This window comes from Oryctolagus cuniculus, chromosome 14 (assembly GCF_051225735.1).
Source record: "Oryctolagus cuniculus isolate XC-2025 breed Fujian yellow rabbit chromosome 14, ASM5122573v1, whole genome shotgun sequence".
Taxonomy (NCBI): Eukaryota; Metazoa; Chordata; class Mammalia; order Lagomorpha; family Leporidae; genus Oryctolagus; species Oryctolagus cuniculus.
In genome coordinates this window covers 90,887,448-90,903,703 of record NC_142880.1, presented here as the reverse complement: position 1 = coordinate 90,903,703, position 16,256 = coordinate 90,887,448, and the positions used below count along the sequence as shown (strand labels likewise).

Below are 16,256 nucleotides of genomic sequence, written 5' to 3'. Positions count from 1 at the left end.
GAACCATGAGGCTTTGAGGCTGCCTTCAACCCTATGAAGAACTGCCAGAAGCCCCAGGGAGACTATGGGTAATGGGACTGTTTGGGTCCTGTCTGGAGTCTCCACCTCCCATTCATCCTCAACTCTCATCCAGGAAAGGAGGGAATGCAGGCAGTCACCGGTTCCCAGCACCTGCCAGCCCCCTGTGGGTGAGAGGGCCCGGCCAGGCAGCGGAATGAGCACCTGGACAACCTGGACCTGTGCCCCCGACCTCCACGCTCGTGCCTCTGCTCCTGGAAGAGGCTCCCTTGTCCACATCGTGGTCTTCCATGGCTACAACTTAGGTGGGCGATGAGAACGCCCCACCCTAGGGAAACGGGTGAGGGTCAGTAACTCAATTCTCCAGATAGCTTTAGAGAGAGTTTCCTTCCAATAAAACAAAAGGCTTATGGTCTGTCATGGGCTGAAGCGGGTTCTCTCAAAAATTCCTGAAGTTCGAATCCCCAGAAACTCAGATGTGACTTTATCTTTGAAGGGGGCAATAAAAGCTACAATGAGGTCCACCTGGCTGGGCCTTAATCCAGTGTGAGTGGTGACCTAATAAGAAGAAGGAAACAGAGAGGAGCCTCAGGAGAAGCCAACCCTGGGGTAGGCATTGGGGCACAGTGGGTTAAGCTGCTGCCTGGGACACTGCAGCCCATTTCAGAGTGCTCGTTCTAGTCCTGGCTCGGCCTCTGACCTAGCTTCCTGCTAACAAGCACCTGGGAAGCAGCAGATGATGGCTCAAATCCTGTCACCCACGTGGGGGACCTGGATGGAGCTCCTGGCTCCTGGCTTCATCCGGATGCAGCCCTGGCTACTGCGGCCACTGGGGGAGTCAATCAGTAGATGGAAGAATCTCTCTCTGCATTTCATATAAATTAAATCTTTTTTAAAAAGATTTATTTATTTATTCAAAAGTCAGAGTTACATAGAGAGAGGAGAGGCAGAGAGAAAGGGAGGTCTTCCATCCGCTGGTTCACTCCCCAATTGGCCGCAACAGCTAGAGCTGTGCCAATCTGAAGCCAAGAACCAGGAGCTTTTTCAGGTCTCCCACATGGGTGCAGGGGCCCAAGCACTTGCGCCATCTTCTACTGCTTTCCCAAGCCATAGCAGAGAGCTGGATTGGAAGTGGAGCAGCCAGGTCTCGAACCGCTGCCTATATGGGATGCCGGCGCTTCAGGCCAGCGCGTTAACCTGCTGTGCCACAGCGCTGGCTCCTAAATTAAATCTTAAAAAAAGACAAAGAAGAAGGAGCCAATCCTACCAATTTTTAACCTCCAGACCTGTGAGAAAATCAATATGTGGTTTAAATCCCATGCATGGAGCTACGGTGTGGCAGCCCCGACAATCGAACGTGGATTCTCAGGGGGCGGCGCCAGGGGGTGGGGGGGTGGGGGGGGTTGGGAGCAGCACTGATGCAACAGCTGGGAACAGCATGGGGCGGCCCCCTAGAACAGTGTCCCCCGCAGCAGGTGAGAGCCCAGGCATCAGACGGCAGTGCACATGCCGGGCATCAACCCACATACAAGCTTTTCAGCGCTCTGAGCTACGAGACGCGGAGCTGGGACAGGACCAGCGCCTTCCGAGTCTGGACCCTGGAACGTCTTTGCGGGCAGAACATGCTGTGCCTTAGACACGGACGTCACGCAGCCGCACTGCTGCACTGTCTGCTCACCACGGGCACCTGGCTTCCCTCGACGGCTACAGAGGGTCATTCCTGCCGTTGCCCGGCGTGGGGCCGGGAAGAGCCACTGAATTCATAAAGCAGCACAGAGACCTAGGCCACGTTTCCTTCCCCCTAAATCTAGAAGCTCGTGAGGGCCCTAGATCCTGTGTGCGTGCAAAGCATCCTATTTCTTTTGTACCTCAATCCACTCACATCCGGCTGCTGTCTCTTTCCTTTCTTTCTCTGCAGAACAGGGAGGTGGATTTCTGGGGTCTCCTCGCTCCCGCCTAAGTAGATGCACCTGTCCGTGGCAGACACAGCAAACACTGTCTTCCTCCTCCCTCCAGAGTTCTGTCCTGTGACATGTCTCTCCCCTCGCGACTCCCCTGACCACCGACTCTCGAGGCACGGGATCCGATTTCTCCTCTCTCCTGTGACATCGCGCCCTGTGTGGAGCAGAACGAATAACGGAGACAACACCCACCTTTATGTTCCACACTTAATAAAGCTGCAGCAGTGACGGCATCAAAAGTCGAAGGCACAGTGAGAAATTCGATTTAGTAGCCGAAGACGCGACTGAAACAAAGCGGAATGCCAAGTTGTGCACTAATTTTACACGCTGGCGTATCCCAGCCATGACCCAGGACAGGGTCCAAACAAGCTTGCATGTGTTCTGCCTCGAAGGATGTCAGACGGAGTAGCATCAATACGCGAGGACTGCTTAGTGCAGTCAAAGCTGGGAAAGGAAGAGGAAGAGGGCTGCGAGTCCGTGAGAACTTCCTCTGCAGGGACTTTACATGGCATTGCAATTCTTCCAACAACTGCTCAATTCACTTTTCAGAAATTGAAGGCAAATAAACCAAATGGACATCCACGAGGAGGCTGCAGTCAGCCCCCACACTGCTGAGTTCCGGAACTTTCTCGGTTCCTGGTGTGAGTACAATCGCATCTAGAAGTGGTCGGTGCTGGAAGTGTAGACCTGGCAGAGGCACAGGGCTGTGTCCACTGGCGGTGGCTTGAAGCACGCAGTGGATCAGCTGGTGAATCACTGAGGACTGTGACAATGTGCGCAGAGACGTCTGGAGGCACCTGCGAGGGCCCGGGTGGCTGGGTGTCCTCAGCGGAGTGGGGCCGCAGGAGGCTCCGAGCCCCATGGAGGAGACGAGGACGGAGAAGTTCTCGGCCATGCACAGGACCAAGGTGGAAGTCCTGAGGGGACAGTGAAGCTGCTGAGCTCAGTAGGGCCAGCCCAGGAGTGGCACAGATGGTTCCCAGGGGCCCAGTGGCCAACAAGTGCAGCTCTGTAAGGTACCAGGGGTCCACCCTTTGTCGTGGGTGTGGCTAAGGGAAGTGATGTCATTCATCCTGACCAAGGGGACTGGCTGCTAATAGAGCCCATCAGAGCACACCCAATGCAGGACCCAGCACAGCGAGCAGCAGGTGCAGGGCCCAGTACTTTGCTGAGGTTCATAGCAGCCCCGTAAGAACAGCAGCTGTGTCCCTGCTGTGGCCACACAGAAAGAAAGTGGCTGAATTTGGAATGAGACCCAGACTTGTGAGAGCAGGGGAGCCACAGCACTGCACTGTGTCGCAGGGAACATGGTGGAGGAGTGAGACTGACTCAGCACGAAGCCGCCACCATGGCTAGAAAAACAGCTGGAAAGAGGTGGGGTCCGAATGCCAAGTTCATCTGCATCCCTGAGTGCTGGAATCAGGAACTGGAGACCCCAGGACAGACTCTACCCCGGATCAGTTCACGGTCCACACAAAGGACTTAGAGCCTCTGGGATCTGCTGCTTCCCACGTGAGGCTGCTGAGCCAAGGACTCCACGGTGCTTTGAGCCCTCAGTGACCTGTGCTCTATGGAAGGGAAATAGAGGGCACTCTAAGCAGTACATGGAAAGTGGAACTAAAAGGAATTATTTTGGTATGGAAAAAAATTGAAATCCATGAATTGAAGGTTCTTCCCCAAGTTTGTGGAAAATGTAATTATGGAAACAGTATGAATAGATACATATATTCCTCCAGACATACATGCCAAGCGCACGTTTTCCCCAGCCACACCTGCACTGTGATGGATTCCCCAGCCACACCTGCACTGTGATGGGTTCCCCACAGCCACACCTGCACTGTGATGGGTTCCCCACAGCCACACCTGCACTGTGATGGGTTCCCCAGCCACACCTGCACTGTGATGGGTTCCCCAGCCACACCTGCACTGTGATGGGTTCCCCACAGCCACACCTGCACTGTGATGGATTCCCCAGCCACACCTGCACTGTGATGGGTTCCCCACAGCCACACCTGCACTGTGATGGATTCCCCAGCCACACCTGCACTGTGATGGGTTCCCCACAGCCACACCTGCACTGTGATGGGTTCCCCAGCCACACCTGCACTGTGATGGGTTCCCCAGCCACACCTGCACTGTGATGGGTTCCCCACAGCCACACCTGCACTGTGATGGATTCCCCAGCCACACCTGCACTGTGATGGGTTCCCCACAGCCACACCTGCACTGTGATGGGTTCCCCACAGCCACACCTGCACTGTGATGGGTTCCCCACAGCCACACCTGCACTGTGATGGATTCCCCAGCCACACCTGCATTGTGATGGGTTCCCCAGCCACACCTGCATTGTGATGGATTCCCCAGCCACACCTGCACTGTGATGGGTTCCCCACAGCCACACCTGCACGGTGATGGGTTCCCCAGCCACACCTGCACTGTGATGGGTTCCCCACAGCCACACCTGTACTGTGATGGATTCCCCAGCCACACCTGCACTGTGATGGATTCCCCAGCCACACCTGCACTGTGATGGGTTCCCCAGCCACACCTGCACTGTGATGGGTTCCCCACAGCCACACCTGCACTGTGATGGATTCCCCACAGCCACACCTGCACTGTGATGGATTCCCCAGCCACACCTGCACTGTGATGGGTTCCCCAGCCACACCTGCACTGTGATGGGTTCCCCAGCCACACCTGCACGGTGCACATGTGCCTCCAGCCAGGAGCATCCTAGAACTGTAAACCCCACCACATGCGATCAGCACTCCCTGGAGTTCCTCCACAGAACTCTGGGCGCCAGAACCCCTCTGACACCATGGTCAGTGGCAGTCTCTGTCCAGAAGAGGTGAGAGGCTGTCTCTTGCAGGACTTTCTGCCTTTTTTGGCGTCTCAGCATCTTTGAATACACCTGCTATGTGTGGGGGATTGCTAGCTTTGTGAGTCCTGCGTCACCAGGTTGAGTTCCAGAGGACTTGGAGTCACAGCTCTTGGCAGGAAATAGGAATTTCCAGTTTCCCCAAGCTGGCCCTCACCCACAAGACTCTGCTCTGGGAAAGATCAGCCAAAAAGAAGGTTCCACAGGAAAATATTTTATCTGAATTTTATTTATGGTTATCTTCCACTACAGAAACATTTTATTCCACACTTAACGGAATGGATCAACCTTAGAGACTCTAGCCATATAACTAAGCATATTAATACATAATTTGAGTAAAGGACAATCATAATCCAGGAAAAAATTCTAATTGATAAGAGAACTTTAATGAAAAAATGTTAAATAAAACAACATACCTTATTAAATGCCTTAGATAAAATCTAAAGCAAACTTCTTAAATTTTTTTTAATAAAATGGAATCAGAAGTCATTCTAAAATATCACACTCATTGTAAAATCCTGAAGGCATGTCTACTGCAGTTTGGAAGTGGGATAAGGTGCAGGGTGTCTCCCCAGCATCAATCAATCTTGCTTGGAGGTTTTGGCTAATGCAGTAAAACAGAATCGAGGACTGGCATAAATACTGCCAAGAGGTGGAAGCAGTGTTGCCCTTTGTGGATAATCCCATCTTATGTCTATAACATTCTGGAGGAATGGCTAAAAGAAAACCTTTTAGAATGAATTTTCTTTATGGGATACCCCAGGAAGGTGTCACTATGTAAGATGATTATTTGAAAAATTCAACAGCCTTTCTCTACACTAGTAAAAACCATTTAAAAATTGACATGGTTAAAGATCCCATTCATGACAGCTACCATAACTACAAACAGCTAAATATAAATTTACCAATGAAGTATAGGACTGGAGTATATATTTCAATATTCCTCAATTAGTGGAGACAAAACACAGGACTCCAGCACAGGATATGTCACTTGCCTGGATCAGAAGACTCCACATCGGAAAGAAGTGGCCATCAAAGAAGGAGGTACCTTTCTCTGAACGGAGGAGAGAACTTCAACTTTGCTTATGGCCCTGTCTTAATGACAGAGTTTGTGGACTCAGAAGGCTTCCATAGCCTTGGCAGCTCATGACAAGAGCCTTGGGTGATCACTGACATTATAAATAAGGTGTCAGTTGTTAAATCAACAACAGGAGTCACTGTGCACTTACTCCCCATGTAGGATCTCTGTCCTTAATGTGTTGTACTATGAGAATTAATGATAAAACTTGTCTTCAAACTGTGCTTTATACTTTGTGTGTCTGTGTGTGTGCAAAACTGTGGACATCTTCACTTAGTATAGAGTTGATATTCTATATATAAAGATAATTCAAAATGAATCTTAATGAAGAATGGGATGGGAGAGGGAGTAGAGGGTGGGAGGGTGGGTATGGAGGGAAGAACCACTATATTCCTAAAGCTGTACCTATGAAATTTGTATTTATTAAATACAAGTTTTCTTTAAAAAAAAAAAAAAAGGAAGACTCCACATCAGAACAGCTTCTCAGTACAGGTGTGGAGCTAAAGCAACTCCAGCCCGAATTCAAATGGGTTCTTTATGTCCTCTGGTCTTGCTTGTGAAACTGGACAAATTGATTATAAGTTTCACAGGGCAGAATAAACTTGCTAATTTCTAAGAATTTTTTTGGAAAAGATGAGACTAGGGGATTTGTTTTCCATATATTTGAATGCATATTAGAATTACTCTAATCAGAACAATATAATACTGGTATAGGAATGGACAAATTGATATGTAATATGAAACATAGAATCCAGATACCAATACAAATATACTTGAATTTTTAACATATAATAAATGATAGTTGCACAAATATCTACTAATTTAGAGGGAAAATATATTCATTTATATAAAAATTATTTTTGCATAGATTGAAGATCTGGACGACAGGTAAGCTACATTCAATGTTATAATAAAATATGGAGTTATGGGCTTGTTTTTAACTATTGACTGTGGAAGGTACTTCTAGGTAAAACAAGAAGCAGAAGGGGAGAAAGAGAAAAGGAAGAAGAGGAGGAAGGAAAAGAATAAGAGGAGGAAGAGGAGGAGGAAGAAGAAGATGAAGAAGAGGAGGAGGGGGAGGAAGGAAGAGAAGAGGAGAGGGAGGGAGAAGAAGAAGAAGAGGAAGAAGAGGGAGGATGAAGAGGGAGGAAGAGGAGGAGGAAGAGGAAGAGAGAAGGGAGAAGGAAGAAGAAGAAAAGACAAGACAAAAATCTGCCCCTGATATCTTTGACTCATATAAACATATTACATTTTACAGGTTAGAATATAAAAACTAAACACGAGAATAAGTAACCCATCCAAGATCCCTGAATTTGGTGGCGACACAGACTAATTAGGGCTTCTTAGATAATTAGAATAGTTAATCCATGTAAATTATACACTTTCCCCTTAGCATCATTATTATCTGGAGTGCTTGTTCCAACAGCTACCTTGGCCCCACTTCTAGTTCCTGATTTGATGGGTCAGGTTAGAACCTGCAGTTTTGCATTTCTTGTCGGTCGACTGGCAGTCTCGCTGCTGATTGTAGATTCACACGGAGCAACATCTTGCTCTGTAACTTCTCTATGCAAAAAGTCCTGGTGTTGATACACATGCCAGTTGGGAAGCCACCAATGAACACACATTTGATTCCCACGCACTGTAGTGATGCACCCATGGTTTGGGGCAGGGGAAACAGACCGGAGAGAGGAGCAGGCACCAGGAGTCAGGATCAAGCTCCTTCAGAAGCAGGTCAGGGTGAGGTTCAGTGAAAGCAGCTTAATTGAAGGCATTTCATTTATCAAAACAAAGTTAAGTGACATCCATGAAACAGCAGTGCAAAGAGCCCTTGAGAGTTTTCTTCTCCATAAAAGCAACGAGAAAGTGGCCAGCACCCACTTTTTCAGAACTCTGAAAATTAACCAAAGACTTTGAAGTGTTTATTCAAGAATAAATGCCTGAATTTCAGTCAGGCCAGTGAGCTCAGTGAACTTGCCTTAATCCCACTCCCTGCTCCCCAGCTCCGCAGTAATCTTATAACAACAGAAGCCAGCATCCCCACTGCAGCCTGGCAGCCATGAGAGGCTGCAGGATGCAAAGCCTCCCTCTGGCTCCCAAGGAGTTGCTGCACTTTGACCTTTCTCACAGTCCCCTGGAGCTTTCCCACTTGTCAGACTATCTGTATATGACCAGACGTAGCCTGCCCACCCAAAACCCTCCTCCCCAAGGGGCATCTGCTGAGAACAATTAGAGGCAGGTGTTTCAATTTTGCAGCTGCCTGCTGTGGTGGCTGAAACCTGGGGAAATAATGCACTAAGAAAAACCTTCAAAGGGAAAACTAGGACACAAGCTATTCATAGGAGCCTAGAAAATCCCGGATACACTCCCGGGAATCAAGAAGGGCAGCTGACACTGTGCGCACGCTCCTGGTCAGGGTGCATGGCCCCACCTTCCGTCCTGCGCCCGTGATGCTGGCCACTTAGGGACACACGGAGCATTCTGACCCTGTCACTGCACTCACGGAGACTGATCTGCTCTCTCTGCTCAGGGCGGGTCAGCCCTGCTAAGGGAGCTCGGTGGGAAACCGCACCCGCCACTGAGGCTACGGCTGTGGGTGGCCATGTCCAGACACTGGTGGATTAGAGACCCTGAGGGCGTGGCTTAGTTCTGCAGTCACTCCAGTCCCCAAGGAAGCCCAGGGTTTCCAAGGACTTCCTTAGTCTCTGCAACCCCTCTGCGGTGCTTAAAGAATGACCCACTGAGCAAGGATGTGCAGCATTGTGGCTCTACCAGAGAGGCCAGGGACTCGGAAGGAAGTTCTATCAGTGATGGTAATAATAAAATTCCACCAACCCTGATAGAGGAGAGATGGATTCAGGTTTCAATTCTCTCTACAGAAAGTAGTATTGCAAAATTGTTATCAGAAGAGGCAGTGGGGCCGGCTCAGTGGTGCTGTAGGTTAATCCTCTGCTTGAGGTGCCGGCACCCCATATGGGCGCCAGTTGTAGTCCCAGCTGCTCCTCTTCCAGTCCAGCTCTCTGCTGTGGCCTGGGGAAGCAGCAGAAGATGGCCCAAGGCCTTGGGACCCTGCACCCACATGGGAGACCAGGACGAAGCTCTTGGCTCCTGGCTTCAGATCGGCGCAGCTCCAGCCATGCGGCCATTTGGGGAATGAACCAGCGGATGAAAGACCTTTCTGTCTGTCTCTTCCTCTCACTGTCTGTAATTCATTCTACCTGTTAAATAAATAAATAAAATCTTAAAAAAAAAAAAAAAAGAAGGGGCAGTGTCCTGGTTGCTCCACTTCTGATCCAGTTCCCTGCCAATGGCATGGGAAGGCAACAGAAGATGGCCCAAGTCCTTGGGTCTCTGCCACCCGCAGGGGAGACCTGGGAGAAGCTCCTGGCTCCGGGCTTTGGTCTGGTCCAGCCCTGGCCGTTTGGGGCATGAGTCAGCAGACTGAAAATCTCTCTTTCTCTCTCTGTCCTCTGTAACTTTGCCTTTCAAATAAATAAAAAATAAATCTTTAAACAATTTTTTAAAAAAGATTTATTTATTTGAAAGGCAGAGTTACAGAGAGGTAGAGGTAGAGGTAGAGAGAGAGAGAGAGAGAGGTCTTTCATCCTCTGGTTCATTCCCCAAATGTCTGCTGGAGCTGGACCAATCTGAAGCCAGGAGCCAGGAGCTTCTTCCAGGTCCCCCACACAGGTGCAGGGGCCCAAGCACTTGGGCCATCTTCTATTGCTTTCCCAGGCCATAGCAGAGAGCTGGATGGGATTTGGAGCAGCTGGGACTTGAACCGGCGCCCATATGGGATGCTGGCACTTCAGGAGGTGGCTTCACAGTTATGCCACAGTGTTGGCCCCCCAAAATAAATCTTTTTTAAAAAAGATCAAGATTTACATTTGGGACTAATTGGCAACAGTAGTCCGACGAGCATTCAGATGAGAAAAACATGAAAAACAAAGTCACCTACTGAACAGGCATCACTGTTACTTTTGTACTCTTTGTATACTATAGATCCTTGTATGCTAATGATCCTTGTAGAGTAGCGCTCCTTATACCCTAGCACTCCTGGTACACTAATGAGCCTGTACACTAGCGATACTTGTACACTAGAAGTCCTGGCACTTAGCACTCCTCTTTTTCTTTTATTTATTTATTTATTTATTTGACAGATAGAGCTAGTGAGAGAGAGAGAGACAGAGAGCTTCCTTCCGTTGGTTCACTCCCCAAATGGCCGCCATGGCCAGTGCTGAGCCAATCCGAAGCCAAGAGCCAGGTGCTTCCTCCTGGTCTCCCATGGGGTGCAGGGCCCAAGCACTTGGGCCATCCTCCACTGCCCTCCTGGGCCACAGCAGAGAGCTGGCCTGGAAGAGGAGCGACTGGGACTAGAACCGGCATCCATATGGGATGCTGGCGCTGCAGGCAGAGGATTAACCAAGTGAGCCATGGCACTGGCCCCAGCACTCCTATTTACACTATACTTATTATGCTAGCCATCTTTTATTAAAAATAGTTTATTTATTTATTTGAGAGGTAGAGAAAGAGACAAACAGCCTGAGAGATCTATTTGGCTGGGTCATTCCCCAGATACCCACAACAACCGGGACTACACCAGAGGCAGAAGTCAGGAGTCAGGGGCTCAATCCATGCGTCTCCTGTGGGTGGCAGGGACTCACGGGAGCGAGGTGTAGCCTTGAGCTGTCGCCATTGCCTCCCAGGGTCTACACTGGCAGGAAGCTTGAAGCAGCAGTCAGAGCCAAGTGTCATACCGAGGTACTCCCACGTGGGATGTGCGTGTCTTCAGGGCTGGTCTGAACACCTGGCCTACACACGCAGTGCTCCGTGCACTGGCATCCCCTGCACTCGCACCCCAGCACTGCGCACTCATTACTCTAGTGGTGCTGTGGGGTCAAAGTCTTTCGACTCTGGGCACAGAGGAGACGTAGCAAGCTCCCATCAGATAAGGCACGGGCCCCAAGACGCCTTTGCTGCAAGCTGTCCTCAACGGGAGGGGCCGTGCGTGGCTTCTCACACGCACAGGGAGGAAGCATGGGCTCCTGCTTGCCTCTCATTTTCCCTGCGTGTTGACTACAGCAGGGACACACGGCAGGGCTGGAGCACCCTGGGGCTATCCCAAAGACCGGCTGGGTTGCCAGTGACCCTCCCTGCACACAAGGACAGCTGGGCGAGAGGGGCTCCTAGCCCTGTCCCCTTCCTCCACAGCCATCTCTGGGGGCCAGAAAGCCACCCAGAGCACGGAGCCTTTGGTGCACACAGCACTCCCCTTTGGCGCAGCCACAGTGAAGGGAAGACGGACACTTCCTCATCCCCAGAGGACTTTCATCTTCGCCTGTGATTTCTGTCCAAGCATCACTGTGAGTTTTGTACCCATGAATTTATGAAGCCCAACAACATTCCCAGAACACATGTAACCGCTCAGTGCCACTGAAATACTGTCAGTTCCGGACACGGCAGCCGTTTGTTCATGGCAATAAACAATGATTTGGAACAGGAAGGAAGGGAGAGCGTGTCCAGGCGAGGCCTTCCAGGAGAAAGACAGAAATTGACTGCGCTTGGTTCTGGTTCAAATGACACAGTTCTGAGTTTTATCTGGAAGTGCACATTCACAGAGACTCCGTGTTCTGCTATTTAATGATATGATTAATGCAACGGTCATGGATTATGTGCGAGTTACACAATTGTTAGTCTGTTAGTCCTTTTAGAGTAAAATCAGCGAGTTCCCACTGCAGTTGTTCTCAACTAGGGGAGGGCGTGGTGGTGGGTTCTGCCTCTCTGGGACATTTGGCAGCAACTGGAGGGGGTGCTGCTGGCATGCATGGGGAGACACCAGGGGTGCTGCTCTGCACCCCGCAGAGACGGACCACCCAGCCCCTAATGTCCCTGTGTGGAAGTTCAGAAAACTGATCCCGAGCCATGAGGAAAAGGGTCAGCTCCCCACGACCTCTGATTTTCTCCTAATTTAACCCAAAGAGAAAACCTGGACCCTTGCCCAGAAAAGCTCGCATGCTACAGGGGAAATGTAGGACAAAGAGGCAGAGCCAACGCCGTGCTGGGGGGGGGGGCGGGAAATCAAGCACACTTCTAGCCCTGGGCCAGTCCCCTGCCTGGGTCTGGCCAGCTCTGAGGTGTGGCCTGTGTCCGCCTCGCTGTGACACTCATCAGCAAATGCCTTGGGCTGTCCTTCCCACAGCTCCCGTCTCAGCCCCTCAGCCTCTCTCTTCCTCCCCTCCTCTCCTGATCAAGGTGAACATGTTGTTCACCGTGCACCTGCCCCATCCACCCCTGCTCCAGGAAGGCCAGAGCAACACCTCCCGGGTTTCTCAGCCTCTCCCACGATCAAGCGTTCCCAGAGCCCATCTTCCAACCGTAGCCCTCCCTGCACAGGTGGGCTCTGCGTGCTGTCCCCTCTGTCGAAGATAACCGCCTGTGCCACACTGCACTACGCACTGGCCCTCCACACCCTGAGGGGTCCGTGTGGATAGTCAGTCTCTTGGTGAGTTAGAGGACCTGGGTTGAATCGGGGTGGCACCAGTCACTCACTCGCTGAGTCTCGGGTTCCTACGGGATCAATCACGCTTGACTTGGGTCTCACATTTCACAACATCAGGATCAAGGCAGCTGATGCAAATCATCACGGCTACTCTAACACACTGATTAGTAAATATTAATTTCTTGTAACCAGCTAACAGATGTTACGTTGACCCTGTGATGTGTCTATCTCCCTGCACGCCAGCCCCACAGGCAGCAGCCCGCACAGCAGGCGCTGCACGCCTGCATCACCTGAACAGGCACCTTGTGTTCAAACAGCGACTTCCTCCAGTGCCTGCTTGCTGATCTGGAAGCTGAGGATGAAAGCAGGGGTGCCGTCCATGCCGCTGGGAGGAGAGCTGACTTATCACTGTGTGTGCTAGGGCAGAGCCCAGCCCGTATCCAGCGCCAGGTGTGCTGCCAGCCTCACCACGGCTCCAGGAAGGACCAGCAGGAGCATCATCACGACTGTGACACACACACGTCCTGTGAGCCTCCTCTGCCTGAAGTCTCTGGCCTCTGCCCTGCCTCTTGGAGCGTTCATGTTACAGCAGGCACTGACAGCCCCGCTGTGCCACACAGGGCAGCCCAGGTGAGCGCGCACCTGCAGGACAGAGCAGGCCCGGGTGCTCCACATGCTGGCTTGAAGGTCTCTAACTTGCCAGACTCGAGCTTATGGAGAAAACCCAAAAGCTAACAAGGTTCCGCACACACCACGAGGAAAATACTAATAAAATGAAAAGCAAAAGCTACCGGATAATTATTTTTAAAGAGAGATTTGCAAGTTAAAGTCTCTCTCTTTGCACCTCTAGAATTAGCACACGGTTAAAGGAAAACAAGACATTTACCCAGCAGTGCTGGCCGAGATGTGAAGCCCAGCACACGGAGCCTCACTAGTGGAGATGAGAGCCCAGAGGACCCCTAGGAAAGGATTTGCTGACGCATTTCACGTCCCCAGACCTAGTCATGCTAGTTCTCAGAAATTTTCTTAGGGAAATTGTTAAGATTAAGGAAAAACACACAAAGGAGCCCATAAACTCTTATTTATAATGCAAAGAGAGACTCAAACGCAATGCCCCAATAAGGAAGTCAATAAGTAAACATGCGACTTTATCTTTTAAGCAAGTATTTGCTAAACGCCTCTACTTCTGGGTACCGTGCTAGGCAAGCTCAGTGAGCTATTTGCAGTCATCAAAATGATCAACAGAAAAAAAAAAGCACAAGAAGTGGAATGAAGTGTATATAATATACCTTTGTCATGATTATAATGATGCGAAGATTAAATATTTATATGTGCAGCATTTGAATGGGAAGGTGATTTATTAGGACGGTGGGTGCTGGGTGATTATCTTCATCACTATTTGTTATTCATTATTACATTATTTACAGTGGAGAAAATCTAATTAAAATGGCCAAATCCCCACTCTTGCAGCCCACTTGACCTGCCTTGGCACTCATGCTCCCCATCGTCATTCTCTGCACATACAAGGCAGGGACCTCCGGGGTCTCACTTGACCTTGGCCATTGGAAAACTCAGCCCTGTGGGCCGGAGTCCACTTTCCCAGGGGGTCCTTGGTTGTTTGGACCATTCTGCTTTGTTTTATTTTTGCTTTCTCAGTAGGCCAAGGAGAACACATCGGGGGATCATTTCACAAGAACTCCATGCATTGTCTTCCTGTACAAACAGGGACAGAGAGAACTTTCCATCCTTGGGGGCTCTCTGGGGACTTTCCAGGAGGAGGGACTCCCAGCCTGTCACTGACAGCCTCACCTCACAGACAACAACAGCGGATCTGAGTGCGAAGGCTGATGGCGCAGCTGTGAAACCAGGAGTGCCCCAAGAACAGAGCCTGATGGAAAGGAAAACGTATCACATTTTCACAGGAAATTGCCCAGCTGGGCTGGCTGAACCAGACCCTGGCACGACTCCTTTTGGGGCCAGGGCAGCCATGCCCGAAGATAAGCTCACACAGGGAGGTCCTTTGCAGGGCTCACCCAGGGAGGTTTTCCCTCCAACGTTCTGGAAGCATGCCATCTGTAATCAGAGTTGGTTCCCTCTGAATGAGCTACAGATGATCAAATCAGTCTCTAGCATTCCTTGCTACAACCAATGAAGCACCGCTGAGGCTCCAAGGGCTAGACTCCCCGCTCCCCGCACACTGGTCCTCAGCTCCCTCAGGACATCCAGAAAAAGAAATATTCTTTGCAGGTTTGAGATGAGTTTCAAACTAAACCCCTTCTTAGAGATGACATCAGAAACCTTGATTTTTCCTTGCTGTAATGTCAACAACCACTGCTCATTTTCGAGGTCAAGGGCCGGTGAAAGGTCTTGTGTGCTTTGAAGGAGGCTGAGTCCACATGGGAACAGCAGTTGTCTATTTGGATTCTAGAAGCGTGTGGGTGTACACCACGTACCCTTTAGCCCAAACTCAAGCTGATTCTGGCCGGGGAGGCTCATTGTGGTTTATTGAGGAGTTAATTCACATGGAGATTCACCTGTTTCCTCCCTAAACAGAACCAGAATACAATGACAGCTGTCCACCGAGCCCCTGCCCTCTTACTTTCACAATATAATTTGATTTTTGGGAATATATACATAACATTTACCTTTGTAACCATTCAGCAGTGGTAAGTACATTCACAGTGTTGTGCAACCATCACACTGCTTCCAGAACTTTCTAACAGTCCAGAAACTCTGTACCAGTGAAATAGCACCTCCTCCCCATTTCCCAACAGCCACCAGCCCCAGCAACTTCGATTCTACCTTCTATGAATTGGCTTGCTCTAAGTCCTTCATGTGAGCAACATCGTACAATGTTTGGAATTTTTGTGTCAACGTGACAACACATTGTCTTCAAGTTCTTCTGTGTTGTCACATGGATTGGAACTTCCTTGCTTTTGAAGTTGAATAATACTCTACTGTATGCGCAGACCACGTTTCATTGGCTCATGTCTGAGGGACATGTGGGTTGTTCCCAGCTAGGGTGAGCAATGCTGCTCTGAATCTGAGTGTACAACTATCCAGCTGGTTCTTCTTTTACCCAGGAGAGGAACTGCTGGATCGCACGATGATTCCTATGGGCAATAACAGCCATATCACACGTCCACGTGCTTTAGTTGTCCTTACTCTCCATGTTGACTGCCATCTCTGAGATTTCCGATATCTCTCTTCTTTACATTGGACTTTGATGGTTGACACACAAGGCCACATGGTCTTCCCACTCTTCCCTGGAGAAAGCCTGCCCCACCGGGGGCTGCAGCTCCAGGGCTGAGGATAGCCACAGGGCTGCTGCAAACCTGCAGCCACCATGTGACTAAGTGACAATAAGCCTGTGTCTGTGCATCCGTCGTCCTGTGGCCGAGCAGCTCCTGACATCCTCAGCCTCCCTTTCACATCTGCATGATTCTGCATGTTTTTTTTCTTTCTTTGCAAGGCACTTTTTCACAGTCTAATTTCTCCCAAATCGGTCCTCCTTCAAGACCTATGATTGACTGATTGACTATTAGGGTGAATCACACAAAACTGTCATTACTGCAGGTCAAAACTCATCAAAGAGCAGTAGTTTCATGTGGTTAATGCAACTAAAAACAATTTCAGTTACCAGACAAATGTCAGGTCCACTACCTCTTCTACTCCCCCCATTAAACTTGGAATCACTCCCATGCCCATTTTAAAGATGGGGAAATGTGAGGTTCAGGGTCATCGAGTCACTTAGCTCATCAATGGTGGCTATAGGTTTCTACTCAGCCTCCTGCTTATGGCCTTCTGCTACCCAACATTTTCTTC

The 16,256-nt window shown here is 50.0% G+C and overlaps 1 protein-coding gene across 1 annotated transcript in view; it reads right to left on the bottom strand.

Annotated features, from left to right (window-relative positions):
* Window positions 1-435: 435 nt before the first annotated feature.
* The window catches only part of TAS2R1 (taste 2 receptor member 1), a 40,463-nt gene continuing 24,642 nt past the window's right edge, over window positions 436-16,256 (bottom strand). The window contains exons 4-6 of the mRNA XM_002714020.5: window positions 2,777-2,896; window positions 2,079-2,133; window positions 436-576 (exon numbers count right to left, since the gene is read on the bottom strand). Of these exons, the coding sequence (XP_002714066.5) occupies window positions 436-576; window positions 2,079-2,133; window positions 2,777-2,896 (316 nt within the window). The remainder of the gene's footprint in view (window positions 577-2,078; window positions 2,134-2,776; window positions 2,897-16,256) is intronic.